The 19,956-nt window shown below is 41.8% G+C and overlaps 2 protein-coding genes across 4 annotated transcripts; one reads left to right on the top strand and one right to left on the bottom strand.

Annotated features, from left to right (window-relative positions):
* Positions 1 to 1,112: 1,112 nt before the first annotated feature.
* Positions 1,113 to 10,383, top strand: slc7a7 (solute carrier family 7 member 7). Of its 3 annotated transcripts, XM_080486336.1 has the most exons (12): positions 1,113 to 1,334; positions 1,815 to 1,874; positions 2,789 to 2,814; positions 2,899 to 3,501; positions 6,067 to 6,192; positions 6,344 to 6,488; positions 7,514 to 7,637; positions 7,878 to 7,981; positions 8,092 to 8,188; positions 8,280 to 8,429; positions 9,235 to 9,418; positions 9,747 to 10,383. In XM_080486336.1, exons 4-12 carry the CDS (start codon positions 3,018 to 3,020, stop codon positions 9,812 to 9,814), a joined length of 1,482 nt encoding a protein of 493 aa, XP_080342462.1. In that variant the 5' UTR covers positions 1,113 to 1,334; positions 1,815 to 1,874; positions 2,789 to 2,814; positions 2,899 to 3,017; the 3' UTR covers positions 9,815 to 10,383. The 3 variants fall into 3 exon arrangements, with proteins under 3 accessions (XP_080342462.1, XP_080342463.1, XP_080342464.1); XM_080486337.1 differs by lacking the exon at positions 2,789 to 2,814; XM_080486338.1 differs by lacking the exons at positions 1,815 to 1,874; positions 2,789 to 2,814.
* Positions 10,364 to 18,926, bottom strand: oxa1l (OXA1L mitochondrial inner membrane protein). Its single transcript, XM_080486335.1, has 11 exons — positions 18,790 to 18,926; positions 17,487 to 17,621; positions 16,945 to 17,052; positions 16,543 to 16,843; positions 16,250 to 16,393; positions 15,912 to 15,997; positions 13,946 to 14,110; positions 13,731 to 13,835; positions 13,449 to 13,611; positions 12,917 to 12,997; positions 10,364 to 11,541 (listed from the first exon to the last, which is right to left on the bottom strand). The coding sequence occupies exons 1-11, from the start codon at positions 18,898 to 18,900 to the stop codon at positions 11,420 to 11,422; spliced, it is 1,521 nt and encodes a 506-aa protein (XP_080342461.1). The 5' UTR covers positions 18,901 to 18,926; the 3' UTR covers positions 10,364 to 11,419.
* Between the last annotated feature and the right edge of the window lie 1,030 nt (positions 18,927 to 19,956).

Raw genomic sequence — 19,956 nt, 5'->3', positions numbered from 1 at the left:
CGTTTAGCCTTGTCATGTATGTCGACTCCTTAATATAAATTGCGTGCAGTTCAAGTCTAAGGTAGAAAAGTTGTGGTTTAGTTTTTGTTCTTCAGTATAACTCAAATCCACAAGAGGGAGCCATAGTTTGTGGACGAACTTTCATCTAAGAGCCAAAACCTGTCATGACTTAATCAGGTTCAAGATTTGCTGCAGTGTTAGTAGAATAGAATAGAATAGAATAGAATAGAATAGAATAGAATAGAATAGTACAAGAACAATACATTATTATTAAATGAGTATTATTTTTTTATTAATGTTCGTGTTATTGATGCTGTTATCATTGTTATTGTTGTAGGTCTCAGAGCGTGTATGTCTAAAGGGACCAACAGTGGTGATCTGTCCGAAGGTTTGATTTCCACAACAGGCAGGTCACCTGTGTGGGTCCCTGAGCATGACCCTTGACCCCCACCAGCTCCCCAGTGCACCATAATGTGGCAGCCCACCTCTTCCTAGAAATGGGATAGGTCGATGTGGAAAAAGGAATTAATTATGGAATAATTTTTAAATTAGTTAGTTAGTTAGTTAGTTAGTTAGTTAGTTAGTTAGTTAGTTAGTTAGTTAGTTAGTTAGTTAGTTAGTTAGTTAGTTAGTTAGTTAGTTAGTTAGTTAGTTAGTAGCTGCAGCCGGTCCCAGCTGCTGACTGTAGCCCGGACTTGAACTCGGGGACTGTTTCTGTGAGGCGCGAGTGCAAACCACTGCACACCGTGCTGCCTCCGATAAAACATTGATATCTCAAAGTATTATTAATAAAGTGCGGATTATTCTGGCATCACATCCAGTTTGTTTAATCTTTAACTCAAAAAAATCACTGAAATAACTTCCAGTAGTTTGGAGCTCACTGTGTTGTCACCTTGATAATGCCAGTAAGATAAGCACACCTCTTTGCTTTAATTGTGGCTGTAGCATTAATCAGCCCCCTGCTGACAAGAGCCCAACACCTCCTATAATTTAATCAAACCCATACAGTTTAGGGTGAAATCCACTCAGGAGGGAGTGATTTAAATGTCTCCCCTCCTTCCCTCTGACTCGTTTCCTTGGTAGTAAAAAGGTGGAAACCAGAAGTGCACAACAGCCACAAGCACATCAGCTGTCCGGAGTGCAGAGCCAAAGTCGAAAACAAGAGGAAACAGCCGCACAGAGACAGAGGAGCAACACGCAAGAAGAGGCTTATTATTTCGACGTGAAGCCGTCCTGAAGGGTTTTGTTCATCGTCTGGAAGGGCATCATAGTTTTAATCCTCTGCACCGGTTTGAGAGCGAGAAGAGGACCTGAACGCAGCAGAGAGCCATAAGGTGAGTGTTTGTACTGTGAGTCTGTATCAGCTCCAGCAGGAGAAGCTTTGATAAAGCAGAGCAATAGACCGCTTTACAGCACAGACTCATGCTTATCATTTATTAACCTGTAAAAGCCTTCCCATTACAGTTTTCTGCACTGCACAACTCAAATCAAGCGAAGAAGCACTTAGCTTTTGTTTTTTGGGAGGAAAAAGGCAGCTACTAGATGGTGGAAGGGAGGGAATAAAGATGACATCCTACGACCAAGGGTTTGCTCCACTGAAATATCAAGGCCGTCTTCTCAGATCAGTCATTTCTGATTCATTGACTCCCTGTGGACTCCCTGTCGGTGTAGAGTTGAGTAAGCAGGATGTAACCTTGGCTCAAGAAGAACTAGTTATCAGCAGGTCGTGGACCTTGCGCCCTCCTTACTGTCAGAGCCTCCCCTCTCAGTGTATGTTGTACTCGACACATCCAAACCACTGTCTTTCTGTGCAGTCTCACCCTCCTGGACGCACATGCTGTTGATCTGCTGCTGCCTGCTGCTGCCGTCTCAAGGTATCAGTGTTTTCTATCTTCTCATCATTTTTTTTTTTAAAGTTATCTCTGAAGATTTAATGATCTGATTCTCTTCTGTATCGTCTAAATCCAACTACTCATTATGTGTTTTCTCGTCACTGTCCTTCAATCTGTTTTTACATTGTTCTGAAGTGTTTTTCTGTTTTTGTGCACATCAGGCTTCTTACTTTGCTTGTTTGTTGTCTGTTAATCAAGAAAAGAGTCTTGGTCCAAATCTTACATAGAAAAAAAACACAAAATATATCTCAAATGATTACTTTTCCATTTAAATGCTCTATTGGGATTACACAGGATTGAAATATCACTTAATAGTTTGGCCTTCATTTAGCCCAGCTTCCGCATTTAAAATTGTTTGACAGTTAATCTGAATCTAAAATCTGAATCTATACGTGCAAGGTTGTTTTGCTTTGTGCTGTGGAAAGTCCGGGTCTATTGGAGCTTCACCTTCACTTTTATTCACACTTCACGATTTATTGAAGCAAGTCACGCAGAGCAGTTGAATGAACACGCTGCTCAATGTGCCTGTCTCCACATTAAAACTCCTTACATGCTGAGAGCGTGAACTTTGGAAAACATGTGACCTGCCACAGCGCTGACACAATCTTAAGTTCTGCATAGTTAGACCGGTGAGCAGCTGTGAGGGTTTCGGCGAGGCATTCTTCCTGAGCTTACGGTTACTAATGAAGAGCTGGTGTTTTCAGGCATGTTTGCCTCTGTCCTCGCAGTCTCTGTCAATACACTCAACCTTAAAAGGCCATTTGTTGTGCGGCCTAATGGCTCTCCAATCCACAAATCTGCTCTCAAATCCACAAGTGTTGTGTTATGTTGTGTTTTATGCGTGTTTGCTGCCCCATTAGCGTCTCTGACATCTAAATATATTTTTGTTTGCCCAGATTTATTCCATCCAGAAACAACACAGGTATTTCCTGCATGTAAGACAAGATAAAACTGGTCTCCATGGTAGCAGCTTCACTGATACGACTTTGTGTGTTTCCCTTCACAGATGTCGGGGGAAAAACTCAGATAGCCGGAGGAAAAGTTTAAATCTTCAGTCTCGGGACAAAACGCTGTAAAGCCGTGCGAGAAAAACATTTTTAACTTATTAACAACCAGACACGAACAATGGGATCCGTCACTCCGGAAGAGGGAAGTAATGGCGGCCTCCCGTCGGGGAAGTCTGAAAGCGCAGAGGAGTCAATGAAGCTGAAGAAGGAGATCTCCCTCCTGAACGGGGTCTGCCTGATCGTGGGGAATATGATCGGCTCAGGGATCTTTGTCTCGCCCAAAGGCGTCCTCATCCACAGCGCCTCCTACGGCCTCTCCCTGTTGGTGTGGACCATCGGTGGGATCTTCTCCGTGTTCGGAGCGCTGTGCTACGCCGAGCTGGGGACCACCATCACCAAATCTGGGGCGTCCTACGCCTACATCCTGGAGGCCTTCGGGGGCTTCTTGGCCTTCATCCGCCTGTGGACATCGCTGCTGATCATTGAGCCGACCAGCCAGGCCATCATCGCCATCACCTTCTCCAACTACATGGTGCAGCCAATCTTCCCCACCTGCATTGCTTCATACAGTGCCAACAGGCTTCTGGCTGCCGCTTGTATATGTAAGTACGCATGACAAGGGCATGTCTGAGTATTTGGTTCATCAAAAAACTGCTGACGAGTCGTTAAGTGACGGTGGCGATGTCTGTCACCGCCACAGTTTTACATTTGGGACAAGCACGTGAAGCTCAGAGACAAGAGAAGTGAAAATAGTGACACCCAAACCTTCAGTCAGCAAGTCCAGTGCCCAAGGACTCACACATGAAAGAGGAATTGAGCCCGTGTAAGATCTTGTTCTCCGATTACACAGAGCAAGGAGTAAAAAGTCATTTTACTACATCTAAAAGCCGGGATTAAGACATCCTGATGTGGTCTAATCACAAGACGACATGAGTCATGGCCGCTTTTGTCATATTGCCAAGTCAACTGAACACAGAGAATACAATCAAGCTGACAAACGTTATAAGAGTATGAAAGTCAACGCCGAGGCAAGAAAATAGCAAAATTTAGCAACTGCAAAATGGTGAAGACAGACAGAGAAATACTTGACGGGGAAGATTAAATATTTTGTGCTCTCCATCCACCCACTTGACAGGAATGCTCAGTCGAAAGCACACACACACACACACACACACACACACACACACACACACACGCAGTGCTTAGAGGAGGGCTGATATGTGTGTAAAAAGTCAAAGAGACTTTGACCTAAGAAACTGCTGATAGCTGAGTACAGGAGTGAAGCTTCAAGCCAAATTTGAGATACATTCAAGTAATAAAAGTCCAAATAGGCAAAACTGGATTTAGCTCTTGAGCTTTTCTTTAAGGCGACCTAAACAGACAGAAGTCAAATCCACTCTTCCTTACATATATATACAGTCAATAACCTATATGTTGAACTTGGCTCAAATTTGTTAACGTGTAGAAGTAGAGATGTAAAGTTAAAATTTTCTCCTATATCATTTTCTTTTTCACTTACTGTAATCCAAAACATTGTAAAACCTAAAGGCAGACACATTCGGTATGGACTTCTGAATTGTGTTTCAAATACACAGATGCAGATCAGAGAAACTGATGGGAATATAAAGTACCGTGCTACACTCATTCTTTGATTCAACTGTTGACAAATTTTGGCTCATTACAATGTATATCAAACTTAGTATGTTTTAGATTGATGGTTATTATTATTATTTTAAATTCTTGATTTTTTTTTTTGAATATGATGATGGTTTTTTTTTATAAATTTTTTGGGGATGAGATAGACTCTCGTAACATTTACACAAATCCGATATTTCTTAAATGTGTCGTAGATATATTCGGACGCTTGTAGCAATGAAATTATAAGACGTGTAACTCAAATGAGAGTTTTTTTCTTTTCATCACCAAATAATCCAATATCTCTCAAGAACTCAAAAATCCAATGTTCAGTTTAAATCACATGTACACTCAATTCATTCTCGCTGCTATCACCTGGAGTCTCAGATGTCAGGACTTCCCATCGCATCTTTTAGAATCTGCATTTCATATCCCAGCAGAGCCATATTTGATCTTCACTACCGGCCGGCCGGCCTCTCAGGCCTGATCTCCCACCTCCCACCCGTCTCATCTTCCACTGTCAACACACCACGCCTTCACTTCTGTGTGGCGAGGCCTCTGTCTCCGCCGCTCAGCGCTGGTTACCTTCTTCTGAGGCGTTGTGCTCTGTTGTGCTTGGCCGGGCGTCCTGTCGGGAGAGGATTTGTTATGATCCTCTACCTGTCAATGTGCTGTAAGGTGATCGTGTTATGATTGCCGGAGCCGTCTCAGTGGTCAGTGTGGAGGAGGAGAGCCAGGTGGTCAGGTGTCCTTCTGGAAACATCTGGCTGATGTGAAGGCCATTAGGAGAAACCTCCATGCAATTTGTTTGGAGATGCTTGTGGAGGCAAGATAATCATTTAATGATCACTTTTTGAGAGAATAGCATAAAATGAGGGAAATCCAGGCAGGATCCTGAAGAAATCACATCAAGGTGAACTTCTCTGTTGCACTTTGACAGAAGGGAATTCGTACTATCTCCTCATTCATGAACCAGAAGGGCTCGTTTTTCTGATAAGATATGCCGCAAAGAGACACACAAAAGCACGTTTTCCAAGAACATTAACAGGGAATGACGGCAATAAAGAGCAAATGTATAGTAGTGTGATGCATGTTTCTTATCAAAGTGAGGGACATCAGATCAATGATAGCTTCAGGATTTTATTGCTGGATCTCCAATGTGTGTGTATTTGTGTATGTGTGCGAGTTTTTTGTGTGTGTGTGTGTGTGTGTGTGTGTGTGTGTGTGTGTGTGTGTGTGTGTGTGTGTGTGTGTGTGTGTGTGTGTGTGTGTGTGTGTGTGTGTGTGTGTGTGTGTGTGTGTGTGTGTGTGTGAGATAGCTTGTACGTGCTGCTCTCAGCTGTTTCCTGGTCTGAAAAACAACAGCCCTTCTGCTTGAGTCAGCAGCAGTGTTTCCGTAAATCAGCCCTTCTCTGACACGGAAACACGTCGCCACTCGTTGGGTTTACAGAGCAAATACCCCCCCCCCCCCCAAGCTGTATGTATATATGTATATTCATGTGTGTGTGTGTTTTCGGCTGCTTGCGTCGCAGGCCTGCTGACCTTTGTGAACTGCGCCTATGTGAAGTGGGGCACCAGAGTCCAGGACTTCTTCACATACGCCAAAGTAATCGCTCTCATCGCCGTCATCATCACTGGCCTGGTGAAAATCGGACAAGGTGCTCAAGCATTCGCTGATACACATTATTAAATGTTGTTTTTTGCTTCTTTTTTTGTTTTTTACAATTAGATTTCCACCTTTGTGGTCTATTCTTACATCTCAAGAACTGGTGAATGAGGGCTTGATCAGATTGTGTTTGTGTCTTCTAGGACACACTCAGAACTTTGAGGGCCTGTTCGACGGCTCGTCTCAGGATCCAGGACACATCGCTCTGGCTCTGTACTCAGCTCTCTTCTCCTACTCTGGATGGGATACGCTTAACTTTGTCACAGAGGAAATCAAGGACCCAGAAAGGTCAGCAACAACAGCTGGTATCACATATATGGTTCATTTATTCAGATCAAATTGACATTTTTAGATCTGAAGCTCAGTTGAGCTTCCATATCATCTTTTTCATTTTTTTTTTTACTTTCAAAACAGCAACAGATAGATTTAAATTGCATTTAGTTCATCCCAGATCGCTTGCACAGGAAGTTAGGGAGTGATGGAGATCTTATCTAGATCCAGGTGGATAGACGGGTTGGATAGCTCTATGATAATTACTATCGCGATCTTATCTAATTTAAAGAATTGGCTACATCTCTTTAGTCAACAATGTTGTTGTACTTATGAAATGTTTATTTACAAGGATTAAAACCTTGAGGCATAGTACTTAATTTTCCACAGAGAGACGGAGCAAATATATTATGTCATGATAGACCAAAAGACAAAAGTAAATAAATAAACAGGGTGACAATATATATAGTGACATTGAAGTGAGAAGTAAATATATTCATGTGAACGACCAGTGCTTTATTATGTTTAAAGTCCATATATTTGTAGAAGGTGTAATTATGCTACAATCTTCTTCCTGCAACTTTAATTTTGTATGAAATATAAAGTGGCAGAGTACAGATGATACTGTTGTGACTTTATCAAAATCTGTTTTGCAATGTCTTCTCAAAGCATCAGGCAATTAGAAACGAACCAATGAGTCGTTTAAACATAACAAAGGACGGGAAGTGAATTCATGAAGAGATTTGAAAGTGTGTGTGTGTGTGTGTGTGTGTGTGTGTGTGTGTGTGTGTGTGTGTGTGTGATTCACACGGCCAAACGCTGATCAAATGAAGCAAGACTACACATGTGATTGGATCACAAGTCTTTCCCAGAATTCCCAGGCAGATTAACTGACAAACAATTGTACCTTATCTCTCTCCTCACTTTTGATGCTCGCTCACAGGGTCAATCGGTTCTTGACCCGCAGACTCCTGAAAACTTTAATGACGAGCTGCCGCTCATCCCTAAAGCTGCCCTCTGCTGTTTGCTTGTGTAATCTGCAGGAATCTCCCTCTGGCCATCGCCATCTCCATGCCCATCGTCACTGTCATCTACATTCTGACCAACGTGGCCTACTACACCATCCTCCCCATCAATGCCATCCTGGACAGTGATGCTGTCGCTGTGGTAAGTTCCTAATGTCTTCAATTCATCTCCTTACTTAACCCTTTACTGGTCATGTGACTATATTTGATAATGTACATTTATTTAAATTTCTCACGGACCAGCAGGGATAACGTCTCACTATTTTCTAAGCTGTTTCACACCCCTGCACAAGCATTTAAAGTTCACATATTCCATCAATTTAACAAGGGTTAAACCTCATGTCAGCATGTGTTTGAAATCTCCTGTCTTTGCCGTCTCCAGACATTTGCAGACCAGGTGTTTGGTGTGATGAACTGGACTATTCCTCTCGCCGTGGCTCTTTCCTGCTTCGGAGGACTTAACGCCTCCATCCTGGCCTCTTCCAGGTGAGCGATTCTCACTCTTTAGGTGACTACTGCAAATATAAAGCTCTGCTCGTTTTCACACGTCAGCCTGCAAATCCCTTAATTGCCTCCCTGTGCTGGTGTCCCACAAGGCTGTTCTTCGTGGGCTCCCGAGAAGGCCACCTGCCCGACTCGCTGTGCATGATCCACGTCCACCGCTACACTCCCGTCCCAGCCCTGCTCTTTAACGTCAGTTTATTTTCTGGTGTCCCTGTGCTTAAATTTCACTTCTGTCATATTAATATAATCAACATCTTGTACTCTGTGTCTTTGTTTTCAGGGTGTCATGGCTCTCATATACCTCTGCGTAGAGGACGTCTTCAGGCTGATCAACTACTACAGCTTCAGCTACTGGTTCTTTGTTGGTTTGTCCATTCTAGGCCAACTGTATCTACGCTGGAAGCAGCCAGATAGAAAGAGACCTCTGAAGGTAATTCACTCAGATATTTTACTCTCGCAGGTTGTTTTAAAGGTCCCATATTAAGCAAAGTTCACTTTATGATGGTGTTCTACCAGTGATATGTGTCCCCACAGCCTGTGTATGAGGCCCCAGATGTAAAGAAAGTCTGTCATACCCTTCACTTGTTTGCTCCACTTTTTTATGAAAGTGTACTCATACAGGCGAATCAGAGATTTTCCCTTCATGATGTCATACAGGGAAATAACCACTCCCTCTGGTAGTGGATACTCGAGTTGACTTACCCTTATAGTTAGCAGGAGCTAGCATCAGCTACTTGTATTAACTAACAACACATGCGACCAAACTAAGTAAGACATTTTTCAATTTTGTGAAAAGTCCCACTGCAGCTACAGAGTCTGAAATTCTTCCTTCTGGGTCAGATTCTGGGTCAAATGGTGAAATGGTAAACGAACTTCAGGTACATTGCGCTCTTCAACGGCGTGAGCGCCCCAAAGCGATTTACATCATGAATCACATCAAACTGCTGTGGTTGAAAAACAGATTCACAGTTTGAGACCCAACATAAACAAGCTCCCCAAGGAACTCTCAGTAGAGCTCTCTAGAGGGACTTGAATTCAGGACCAGGGCTGCATTTATGGTAAAACACTTTGAAAACAATATTGTTGGACCTTTGACATCTTTCTGAAATTGTTGAAAAACTGCACAATATGGGACCTTTAGACTTCCATTGACTTGACATATCACAGGTTTAAAAATGTATGCGTCACAATCAAAGCTCCTGAATTTCTCTCTCTCTCTCTCTCTCTCTCTCCAGCTCAGCCTCTTCTACCCGATAGTTTTCTGCCTCCTCTCCGTCTTCCTGGTGGTGGTGCCTCTTTACAGTGACACTATTAACTCCCTGATTGGCATCGGCATTGCCCTGTCAGGAGTGCCCGTCTACTTCCTTTGCTGCTACACGCCGGCAAACAAGAGGCCGATGTGGATTCGAAGACTCATTGGTAATAACAGGATTTTTATTTTATCATTATTGTGTTTGGAATGAAGGAGACGCAATTCAGCAGTGGTAATGATTTCACCTCTCATTGACTTCAAAACAATAGAGATACATAATCAGTCATATTCACACCAAAAAGGCCTCTCTAGGGTCACAAATTGCCCTGAAAGACACATTTTAGTACCCAGAGAAACCCCTACGTATAATTTGGTAAATGTTGGTTGACTGTGATCTCAAATGTGAATTGTTGGTTTGTTTCTGGTGTCCTGCCACAAAAAACATCCGTCTGAACACTGACGTTCTAACCTTCCTCCCGTTTCTGCCTCTTCCAGCTAAATGCGGCGTGCTGATTCAGAAAGTGTGCTTCTCTGTTCTGACTGAGATGGACAAGGAGGAGTAGAAACACCGAGTCAGAGACTTCACCCCTTGCGTAAGAGTTTCAGCCTGAACTGGTGGACTGGACGCACAGGTATTTGTGCTCAAGCTCGACGCAGCTCTCTGACTTGTCAACCCAGAAATTTGTGAGTGGAGGCGTCCGAGGAGCTCGCCGACAAAACGTCACTCTGGCCAAGTTCGGGGAGTACATTTTTAAACGCACTCTTGAAGAAATCGACGCTCGTTTCTTCTTTCACCGAAGTGTACATGTTAGGATGTATAAATCCTGATGTCAGCTATTTTGTGTAAATTTCAAACATACAAACATGTTTTAATTTTAGAGAAAAAGGAAAAATCTTTAATAGGACAGACACTTTTCAGAGAGGACTATTGTCTGTATTAATATATTATTGTCATCTGCCTCAGACGTAAAAGAAACTAAAGTCGCTACTTTGACTCATATGGAAGAAAATATTCCTAAAGTTTTATAAAGGCATATTTTACACAGATCAGCTCTTTCTGTATATTAATGTGAAAGTCAAAAACAGACGAGTTTAAACATGTATTTATAATAAAACTACTTGTTGACAACACAAAATGACTTGTTTCTTTCGTTTGCGTCCACAGATCACATAAACATTGAGCCTCACACAGGAAGCACCGACACAAACAAACCTGTTCTTGAGTGGAGAAATAACCACATTCTTTCTTTTTTCTGGTATTTCTAATCGGTTGGATTTGAACAAAATGTACCAGTGCCATTGTGCTGATGTGGAAGTCTGGCCACAATAATTTAACCGCTATCCACACATCTTTTTAAGCAATTTAGCATTTTGAAATCCAACATACATACCTTATATAGCTTGCTTAACATGAATTATAAATCCTCATATCATTGCCGTGATTAGATTTAGTTTAGTCTGAATCCTGGTTGCAGCAGTCTGTAAGAAGAAGCTGAAAAAAAATTGGATGTACTTAGTGTCAACCACAATTAAAGGCTGCTTCTCAAAAAACATGTATTGATACATGACAAGGGAACTTTGCATTCTCAGATGTGCTTCATTTACCCTCCCTGAGGCAGGATTTTTACATTTTTAAAAAGAAATTCTGATAAAAAAAGAACACACAGTGGAGGATAAAACCAAGTATTATGTAAAAACTCTCATTGTTCTAACTGAATTTGTTGTGAAAAAAAAAAGCTATGGATTGCTGTCAACTATAACAATTACTATTTGGAGAATGACTACGTGGTACTTATGCACAGACGTGAAGAATAATCCTTTCTCCCATTGGCAATACTACTACCCCTGAAGTTATCTTTGGTCTTTATCTGAGAGGGAACACTTCCTGATAAGTGTGGGAGATGACACAGCTTTATAAGGAATGATTAGGAAGGTCAACATAAAAAGTGAAGAGTTGTTTTCTTAATGAGAAGACTCACACGCAATCAGGAGAAAGTAATGCGAATGTGGAAAAAAAAAAAGCATACACCAGAATGGATGTTTTGAACCGAGAGTTTATACCTTGATTAGAATCACACATAACCACAATGCTTTCACAACTTTCCCTCTCTTGTAGCCATAAATATGTACACGATTCACTACACTGTTGATTTAAAAGCGGGCCGGATTTATCCGATGGTGTCCTTCCACGGCTGTGCTTTGTGTCCAGCCGACTTGCTTTTAGCAGAAGCTGCAGAGATGGGAGGAGACTGCTGCAGAGGATTGTGGGTAAAGGTCTGCCTCAATGGCCCTGCAGGGAGACATGTGAACAAGGATATTTAGATTAACCGACTCAAACAAAGGCACGTGTTTTTATTAAACAAGGGAGTGTTGAAACTAACAAAACAGTCACGTATTGTGTAGCTGTGAACATATTAACAGGCAAACGTCAAGCCTGAACTGTTATCGTCACGAGACACAACTCAACATGGCTGTAAGCATGTTTCAAGCACCGGTGCAATATGTACTATTTTTGTTCACCAGAAATCAATGCAACATGAAATAATCAGAAAAAGACAAGATAGTTTGTGTTGGTATATCCACAATCAGCGAATTTTCCAACTTGCCCCAGCTCGTTCAGCCAGGCAACATAAACAGGGCAATAAATCATTAAATCCAACCAAATACGCAGAAGGTGGAATCGACAACACAACTGAAACTTTTAGCTCAAACACACTGCGATAGTCTGCGACAGGGAGTCACTTTTCATCTCAACCAAATCAGTGAAAGCATAGACAACGATTCTGAAGTGACTCAACACTGCCACCCCATGTACAAAAGAGGCATGACATAAACACTATAGTGCCACTTTAAATGGCTCATCTTGGTGAGGAGTATTGTAAAACAAAAAGATATTAAGCTTGTGAGTTTGTAAGACCAATGGCGCTTAAGCACACTGTGGAAAGTCAGTTTTGGCTGTGTAATTCATCTCGATTACTGTACAGTGATGTCTACATATTATCATTTTAATATTTATTATTGTTTAACATTCTGATTGTATTATCTTTGCCGTGTGATGACCAAACTGTCAGTGCCTGGCGTATTAAACTTTCAACTTAAAGTCTCCTCTTTCAGAGTAATAATGAAGATCTGTTTTAAACTCAATAAATCAACACAAAATAAATTAATGCACAGAAAATGTTAATAAAAAAAAAAAGCAATTTTGTAGGATCCAATTGAAACTAACATCTAAACAGTCTACATTGATGCTTAGTGCATCATTTTAGTGAGAAACGTGGGCTTCATTAAGGGTTGTGGTGTCAAGATTCTTGCTTAGGTTTAATGTTTTTTGAGGATAAAGAAATTGGATATAAAATTCAACATTGATATTTTATCAGGTGTCAAATCTCAAGGGTGCCAACCCACACTATCTGAGAACCATTCCTTTTCAAAGCCGTTTAATTTCTGCTTGCAATACGTAAATACAACCACAAGGGGGCGCAGCTGTTTCCTCTGGTTCCCCAACTTTTTCTAGTGGCACATTTTTTTATAAATACTGACATTTAGTCTCACCTGGACATACATTTACTAATTTTTAACCTCCTTCCCCCAATCATCTCTGTAACTTTCTTATTTTGGGAGACAGTGTTGATAAACTGAAACAGATTAGAATATGTGAGTTTGACCTTTAGCAGCGAGGTCCAGGTGATTTTTTATCCTTTTTTCCCTCTCTTCCAGCTGACTGGCCAGCTGAGCATTTTTCCAACCTGGAAACCAAAAGTGTTACAAGTCAGTCACTTTGTTTGACAAGTCAAATCAAACAACAAATGCATGAATGAGCCTGTTGACAAAATAAAAGAATATGTTAACCATGAAGAACAGATCATTGGACCGGGATCTGACCTGTTTACATGCAGGACAGAAATGCAGCAATTGAAAAAGTTTGGTTAATAAGTTTCAGTTCATCATCAGGACTTCAGTTAATTTAAACTCGACTCTACAGCTCCAGTAGTTGCAGAGTGATTATTTTATTAAACATGAAATTCGTCTCCTTTTCACAATAAGAGTGGGTTCTTGTTAAAGTCCTGCTGCTGCACATCATATTTGTCTTCCACTTTGATATTACATGACTTCCACTTTTCCCAAAAAAATTTTTAAGCATGTGCAGGGTAAAAGAACGAAACATAGCAGTCCTGATCGATTGATGATAACACCTACCCTTCTTGATGCTCTCGATCAGCCCGTCACTTGGCGGCATGGCGGTAGGCGAGTGTTTGATCTTCTCCGGGATGCGAAACCGCTCTCTGACCTTAGGGTGCCTCAGCAGAGCGACTTGACCCAGGGAGAAGCAGTTTGACGTCAACCAGTAGGTGAATACGGCCTGAGGTTTGTTCGAGGGGAAAAGAAATGACACCTTGGTTGTACAGATGCTGTAGCAACAGATGCTAAAGTGACATTGACGTGTGACGTATGGTTCACCAGCGAGCGTCACACACTAACCGTGGGGAAGTTGATAGTCAGTGGGAGGATGATGAGGGGCATGATCCTGAACACGGTCTTCATGGCTCGCAGGTTGGGGTTATCGATACCCGACTCTGCACCGAGCTAGAAAAAAAAAAGAAGAAAAACACAAATGTGGTAGGAGTCCGAAAGAAGGAAAAAAAGAACACAAACTAGTTCAATATTGTGCGATTTGGAAAAACACCATGCTTCACCTCGAGGATGAAGAACATGGTTCCAGTGACAGCCAGAGGAAGAATATAGAAGGGATCTGCAATGGAAAGGTCTGGAAACCAGAGCGCTCCTCCAGTCTGCAGGCTGGGCACTGGGAGATAGGCCATCTTTCTCAGAGCAATGAAGAAGGAGATGAAGACTGGCGCCTGAAATATGAATAGATGGAAAGGGAAAATATTACGGTCGAGGTAATAAAATAACATCTGAGATGTATTGAGGCCCGAGACCATTCAAAGCTTTAGAGACAAGAAGTTAGATTTAGATGTCTTGCAGTTTCAGACAAGGAGTATTTTGTTGTATTTTGACGTCTACTGTGAATCTTCTTATTCTATATTTATGAGAGGTGCTGCATCTTGCTGGGATGAGTTTGTGTCTGTTATAGTGCTTTGTAAAGTGCGGCTGGCAAAAGTTATCAATAATCAGAACAGTCCTCATATTCAAAGTCTCCTCTGTGAACTTTTGATTCTGACAATTATCAATTAGCTGATTAAATTTGTCTTATTAGATGTGGGTGGGGGACAACATACATACTCTTGTCAGTGCTACATATATTATTTACAGTTATCACACTGATCCAAATACTTTCCAACTGTTATTAGATTAACCCAGCCTGAGCAGCTCTATCTAGACAGTAACATGATTTTCAAGCAGGAACATGAATTAACAAAGAAGCAACAACAAAAGAAAAACATGACTTTGATAGTTGAACGAATGATAGCAGAAAACAAGTGACATCAGTAACATATCTCACTGATGAGGAGTGGAAATGTGTGTGTGTGTGTGTGTGTGTGTGTGGTTTGTCCACTGGGTGTGGTCGGAACTGTTGTGGGGGGGGGCCCGCAGCTACACCCTGAGGCCCGAGGCCATCGTGCCCGGACACCGCCACCCCAGCGGCCGGCAGCCCCCCAGGCCCGGGGAGGCCCCAGCGATCCACCCCAGAGGGCCACGCCCCCGCCCAGAAAGCACCAGACGGAGAATGCAGAGACGAATCCCCCCCAGGCAAGAGGAGCCCACAAGAGAAGGATAAAGAGCGCAGGGCCCCAGGCCCCGACCCGACCCGCCAAGCCGAGACCGGCCGGAGCAGGGCCCCCGGGTCGAGTGGGCCGGGAGCCCCCCCAATCCCAGCGGTGAAGCCCGCCACACCCCCGGGAGCCGGCCCCCAACCCGGCCGGGCAGAGAAGGCCCCAGCCGCCGCGCCCCAGAACAGGAAGAGCGAAGGCTTGGCTGGGCCCAGTCGGAGGACAGCCAACCTGCCACCCCCAGGAGCTTTGTATTCCACCACCCACATTCCCGCCCCATGACCCTCCCCCACTGATCTTGATAGGACCCCTAGGTGCTGGGGGGGAGCCCCATCTCCCCCCCTCCACCATGTGAAGTGTTGGATGCATGTAGGGGTGTGTCTCTGTGTTTTGAAGAGGTGGATGCAATGTGTGTGTCTAAGGTGCGGTTTAAAATTGGGGATAGCGGGGCCCGGGCGTTCTACCGCTGCCAAGCGGCAGAACCCCGAAAGCGGCTTACTCCCTCAAGACCCTGAAGTCTAAACAATCTTCCTGTAAAACTGGTTCACCGTGTTAGCAAAGTGAATGTAATTTACATACAACAGCTTTAGATCTTTGTCAACAAAATAAAAAATAAAATCTGTTAAATGTTTAATTTACCAAAGAAGAGTGAATTTTATATCAAAGAATGTTACATGATTTTTAAAGTAACGTATTGTGTATCATATAACATCTATTAAAGATTAAAGTGTACATTGTTTCTTTTTAAATGCATTTACTTTATTATTTATTTAACAAAAAGATAAAACACAGAAAGGTCAACATGTGGACCAGTCATTCAATTTGTGGGGAATTAAAAATTAGCCAATTTACCACACTTCTCAGAAGTCAAAGCTCAGGAAAATAGAAAGATGGAGCCGTCCAGGTAAATCTTAACAGAGCAACTGACCTGCACCAGAGGGATCAGAAAGCCTCGGAGAGGATTCACGTCATTCTTCTTCTGGAACATGTTCAGTTCGGCGTAGGCTTTGGAGACTGCCACACAAAACACAGGTTCCCGCTGGAATATTAGTTTTTAAGTGTGTGTTTTGTTTTTTAATAATCAGGAAATTGCATTTTATAAACACTGATATGAAGCATTTTTTTGTCTCACCCCTTAGAAAAACAGCCTGATCACTTAAAACACTGTATTTAAAGTAATCAAAGAATTTAAAGATCTTTGCTTTGATACTGTGAATTCAAAAAAGCAAGTAAAAACAAAAAAAAGAAAAGAAAATGAGTGTTTACATTCAAATTTGTTTCCACTCTGTTTGGCCTCATTCATTTTGTTGGTGAGTTTGGTCATCTCGGGCATCACATTGTTCAGCTTGGCCGCCTCTCTCTGGCCCTTCACTATAACGGGAAACACGGCCAAACGAGCCAGTACGGTTCCTATACGGATGAAACAAGAGAAAGCGAAAATGACAAAAAGTCAAACGGGATGAAGAGAACATAAATGGAGCTTAATGAAAATATGAGGGTTTAATGTCACCATTATTTGGTTTGTCACATATTTATACAACCTATGGAGTTGCCGTTACCTGCAACAATGGCTCCCCACCAGGGCAAACCCAGATCCATGTGCATGAACTCTAACAAGTTCTGGATGAGTCCCACTGGCGTGTGACCAGCCAATCCCAGCTCTGTTAACCTCTGCTCCGCACCCACAGTCTGCAGGACCTCGACTGCTGTCGGTGCAATGTCGACAACCTGCTCGTTGACGGACTGTGTCAACACCGGAGTGTGGTCTGCAGACACGACTGTGGACAACATATCGGGGACTGGAGAGTGAACTGGGCCGTCTGCTAGTGGAGCTGCTAAGGAAGCTGCTTCAGCCGAGATCTGAAAATTAAAATGACAGTAAGAGAAAATAAGCAGCCAAAAATGTTGTCTAAGCGATTTAACTGTAAATGTAGATATACGAATAAAGTCTTAGCCACTACTTCATTGATTGGTTGAACAGTGATGGAGTCAGCAGACAGAGAAATGGGGGAGGACTCCAGGACTGGATGACTGTCTGAAGCTGCAACAGGTCCATCCTCAGATGGGATCTGCAAACATGAAGGTAAATGTAGCAGGTGAGTAGCAGTATGCTTTAAATTCTTTTCACAAATTCTGAATATGTGTATCTGTTGGGGTTGTTTTCTTGATTCATAACCTTGATAGTACACCTAAGCCTTTAGCAGATTTTTGTAAATATGTTGGCAATATCTTTAGCAGTGGATTTAATTGTATTTACATATGTAGTTCTATGTGTAAATACATCAGTTTCTTTGTATCTGTTTTGATTGCAATAGTAACAACAATATAGAATATGACAAATGAAAACATGTAAGAGCAGTTGAGGATTTTACTTAATTGAAGATGGTTAGATCTTACTTTGATAAAAATGGCACGCACAGATGCAAAAAAGAAGAAGACATTTACACAAATGTCTGCAAGCCAAGTTAAAGGCTCCAAAGCATAACACGAATCGCTAACTCACCTGTGTGCTGTTGTGTCTGACAGCAACTGCGTTCACCCAGAGGAACTTCCCATGGTGCCGGCGGCCCAGCAGAGTCCTGGTGGATGAACTACGGCACTCAAACATCGTGTGCAGATGAGACCTCTGAAGGGATTGCTGTTTAGACACAAGAAGGACAGACTGTCAGAGATGCTCAGTTTACTAAACAGAGCCTTGAAGCAGCCAAAGTGAACAATGTGTTTAGGTTGAGGGCATGATGAAATCACTGTCGTTGAACATGTGTAATCCAAAATTTCTTTGTTTTTCCATCAAGTTAAGCTGAACCTCAACTACACATTTTTATTTTATCCTTATATTGTAAGTTATGAACATGTACTCAAAACCTTTCCTTTTTTTATCAAAAAAAAAAAAAAGGAGCCTGTTGAGCTTTTCTAATACAATTGTACAAGTAAAACCAATTTGACATTTCTGCAGAAGTTGTACAGAAAGAATATTCATTTAAATGTTATCTAGAAAACATAATTGGACAGAATAAGGCACATGTGATTCATGCTTATCTTTAAATGATCTTTTTTGAATCAAGCTTTAGTCCAGGGAGTGTGTTTGGAAAAACATGCAGAATGCAACAGATATGTAAGAAGCTTTTTGGGACATTTTATTGTATTTTGCACATAACAGAATCATTACAATTGGAGATTGTAATCATTTCCGTTACCAATTGTTTACAAAAAAAAAAAAAAAGAAGATATTTTCATTACGTATACTCTCCAAGACAACAAAAGAGACGTTTGTTTTAATTTAAAGGTTATTGTGGCATTATTTTGTCTGGCCCACTCAAGACGAAATTGGGTTTTAAGTGGCCACTGAACTGAGATGTGTTTACAACCTGCTTTAGTCAGTGACCTCTGAACCTACAGAACCAGACAAATGTATTCCGCCCAAATCTGAGTTATTCACCAGAGATTATCAACAGTTTGGGGGAGTTTTATGAGTTGATAGCATGAGAAGAGCTGGTCATTGTTGACAATTTAACATAACTCTTGTCCACATGTGGAAGCCACACACATTTAAGTAACGTCATGAAACTACCACCAGTGTATTATTACAACATTTCTCCTGCTCGTGAGCAAAAACCTGGTGATATAACAGCCATAAAGACAGTCAGAGTGTCTTCTCTTGTGAGGTTGCTCCTGTCAAAGTCACTCAGAAGGCATGCACTCAGAGGCTAGCCGGCTAACAAGTTAGCCGCAGGAAGCCGCTATCCGCGTCTTTTTCCTACAAGGAGGAAAAACACGCTGAAGAAAGAACTGGAGAGGAGACCTACGTGTTCCCAGACGTCGGAGAGGGGATGCCTGCCTCGGCTCGGTCTGCCCCCGGGCCTCAGAAAACATCTTGCTAAGCAAACTGGAGTCACCCCAGTTCTGATGGCAGCCATGTTGGCAGAGGCCGGCTACGGGAAGCGTGAAGAGTCAGTTTCAGTTTGTTTCTGACAGGTATTACGAAAGTAATTTGTATTTATCTATCGATCTATTTATTTACTTATTTTCAAATAGGCCGTTTGCTTGAGTACATTTAGTCGTTATTTAAATTAAAGTGCATGTTAAAAATGTCTACATATTTATAGATATATTTCCGCTGTCTCTCTCTCTATATATCCCTAACCTATTAATATACTTTATGACTGAGAAATGTGTGTATTTGTGAATTATAATGCAAAGACGAATCTGTTTATTTCATGGGTGAATTGAACGAGTACTCGTGATGGACCTGTGAAGGACTTTACCTGCTGTTGGTGAACTGAATCAGGTGTACCTCAGTACCCTCCAGTGCAATACTTCCAAATGACCAGAAGGGAGAAGCATGCAGCATGTATGTAGACATCTCATGTCTGCTGTGTTTTCTAGGACTTGGCAGTGGCATATCTGCATTTTACATCTCCAGGACATCGCACACTTTTAAGTTTAACTCATTTGACCATTTCTTCTCCTGGCCAAGCAAATGACAGAATTCTTCAATTGCATGCACAAGTATAAGCTTGAACAAAATGAAGAGCACTTTTAAAAGATTCAGATTGGTTTCTTGATTATTTTTGCCTTGATGTTTAAGTAATGACTTTACAAAGCAGTAAATAGACTCAGCCTATGTTAAATTTCATTAATGGGTTATTGTGATATCTTTATTCTAGGGTTCTTATAAATGTTGAAAGTGACAGAAAGTGAAACTTAAAGATTTGATCAACAGCAAGACAAATGTTTAATGTATTTCTATGACAAGCTGTTGGCTGGTTGAGTCAGTAGTACAAACATTTGAAGCATTTTCCGTGTGTATATCTTGATACACGGTGTTCTCAGGTTAAACCAGCAGAACAAAAATGTGAATATCTAATGCACAGTGTTCCATGTTGAAAGTGCCAATAAAGATTATGTATTCCTACACAGTGGAATTTGACTCTAAATGGCACTAAAAGCTGTCAATGTTTGTGTGACTGTCT

This window comes from Lipophrys pholis, assembly GCF_963383615.2.
Source record: "Lipophrys pholis genome assembly, chromosome: 18".
In the NCBI taxonomy this organism is placed as follows: domain Eukaryota; kingdom Metazoa; phylum Chordata; class Actinopteri; order Blenniiformes; family Blenniidae; genus Lipophrys; species Lipophrys pholis.
This window is presented reverse-complemented; position numbering and strand designations above follow the sequence as displayed.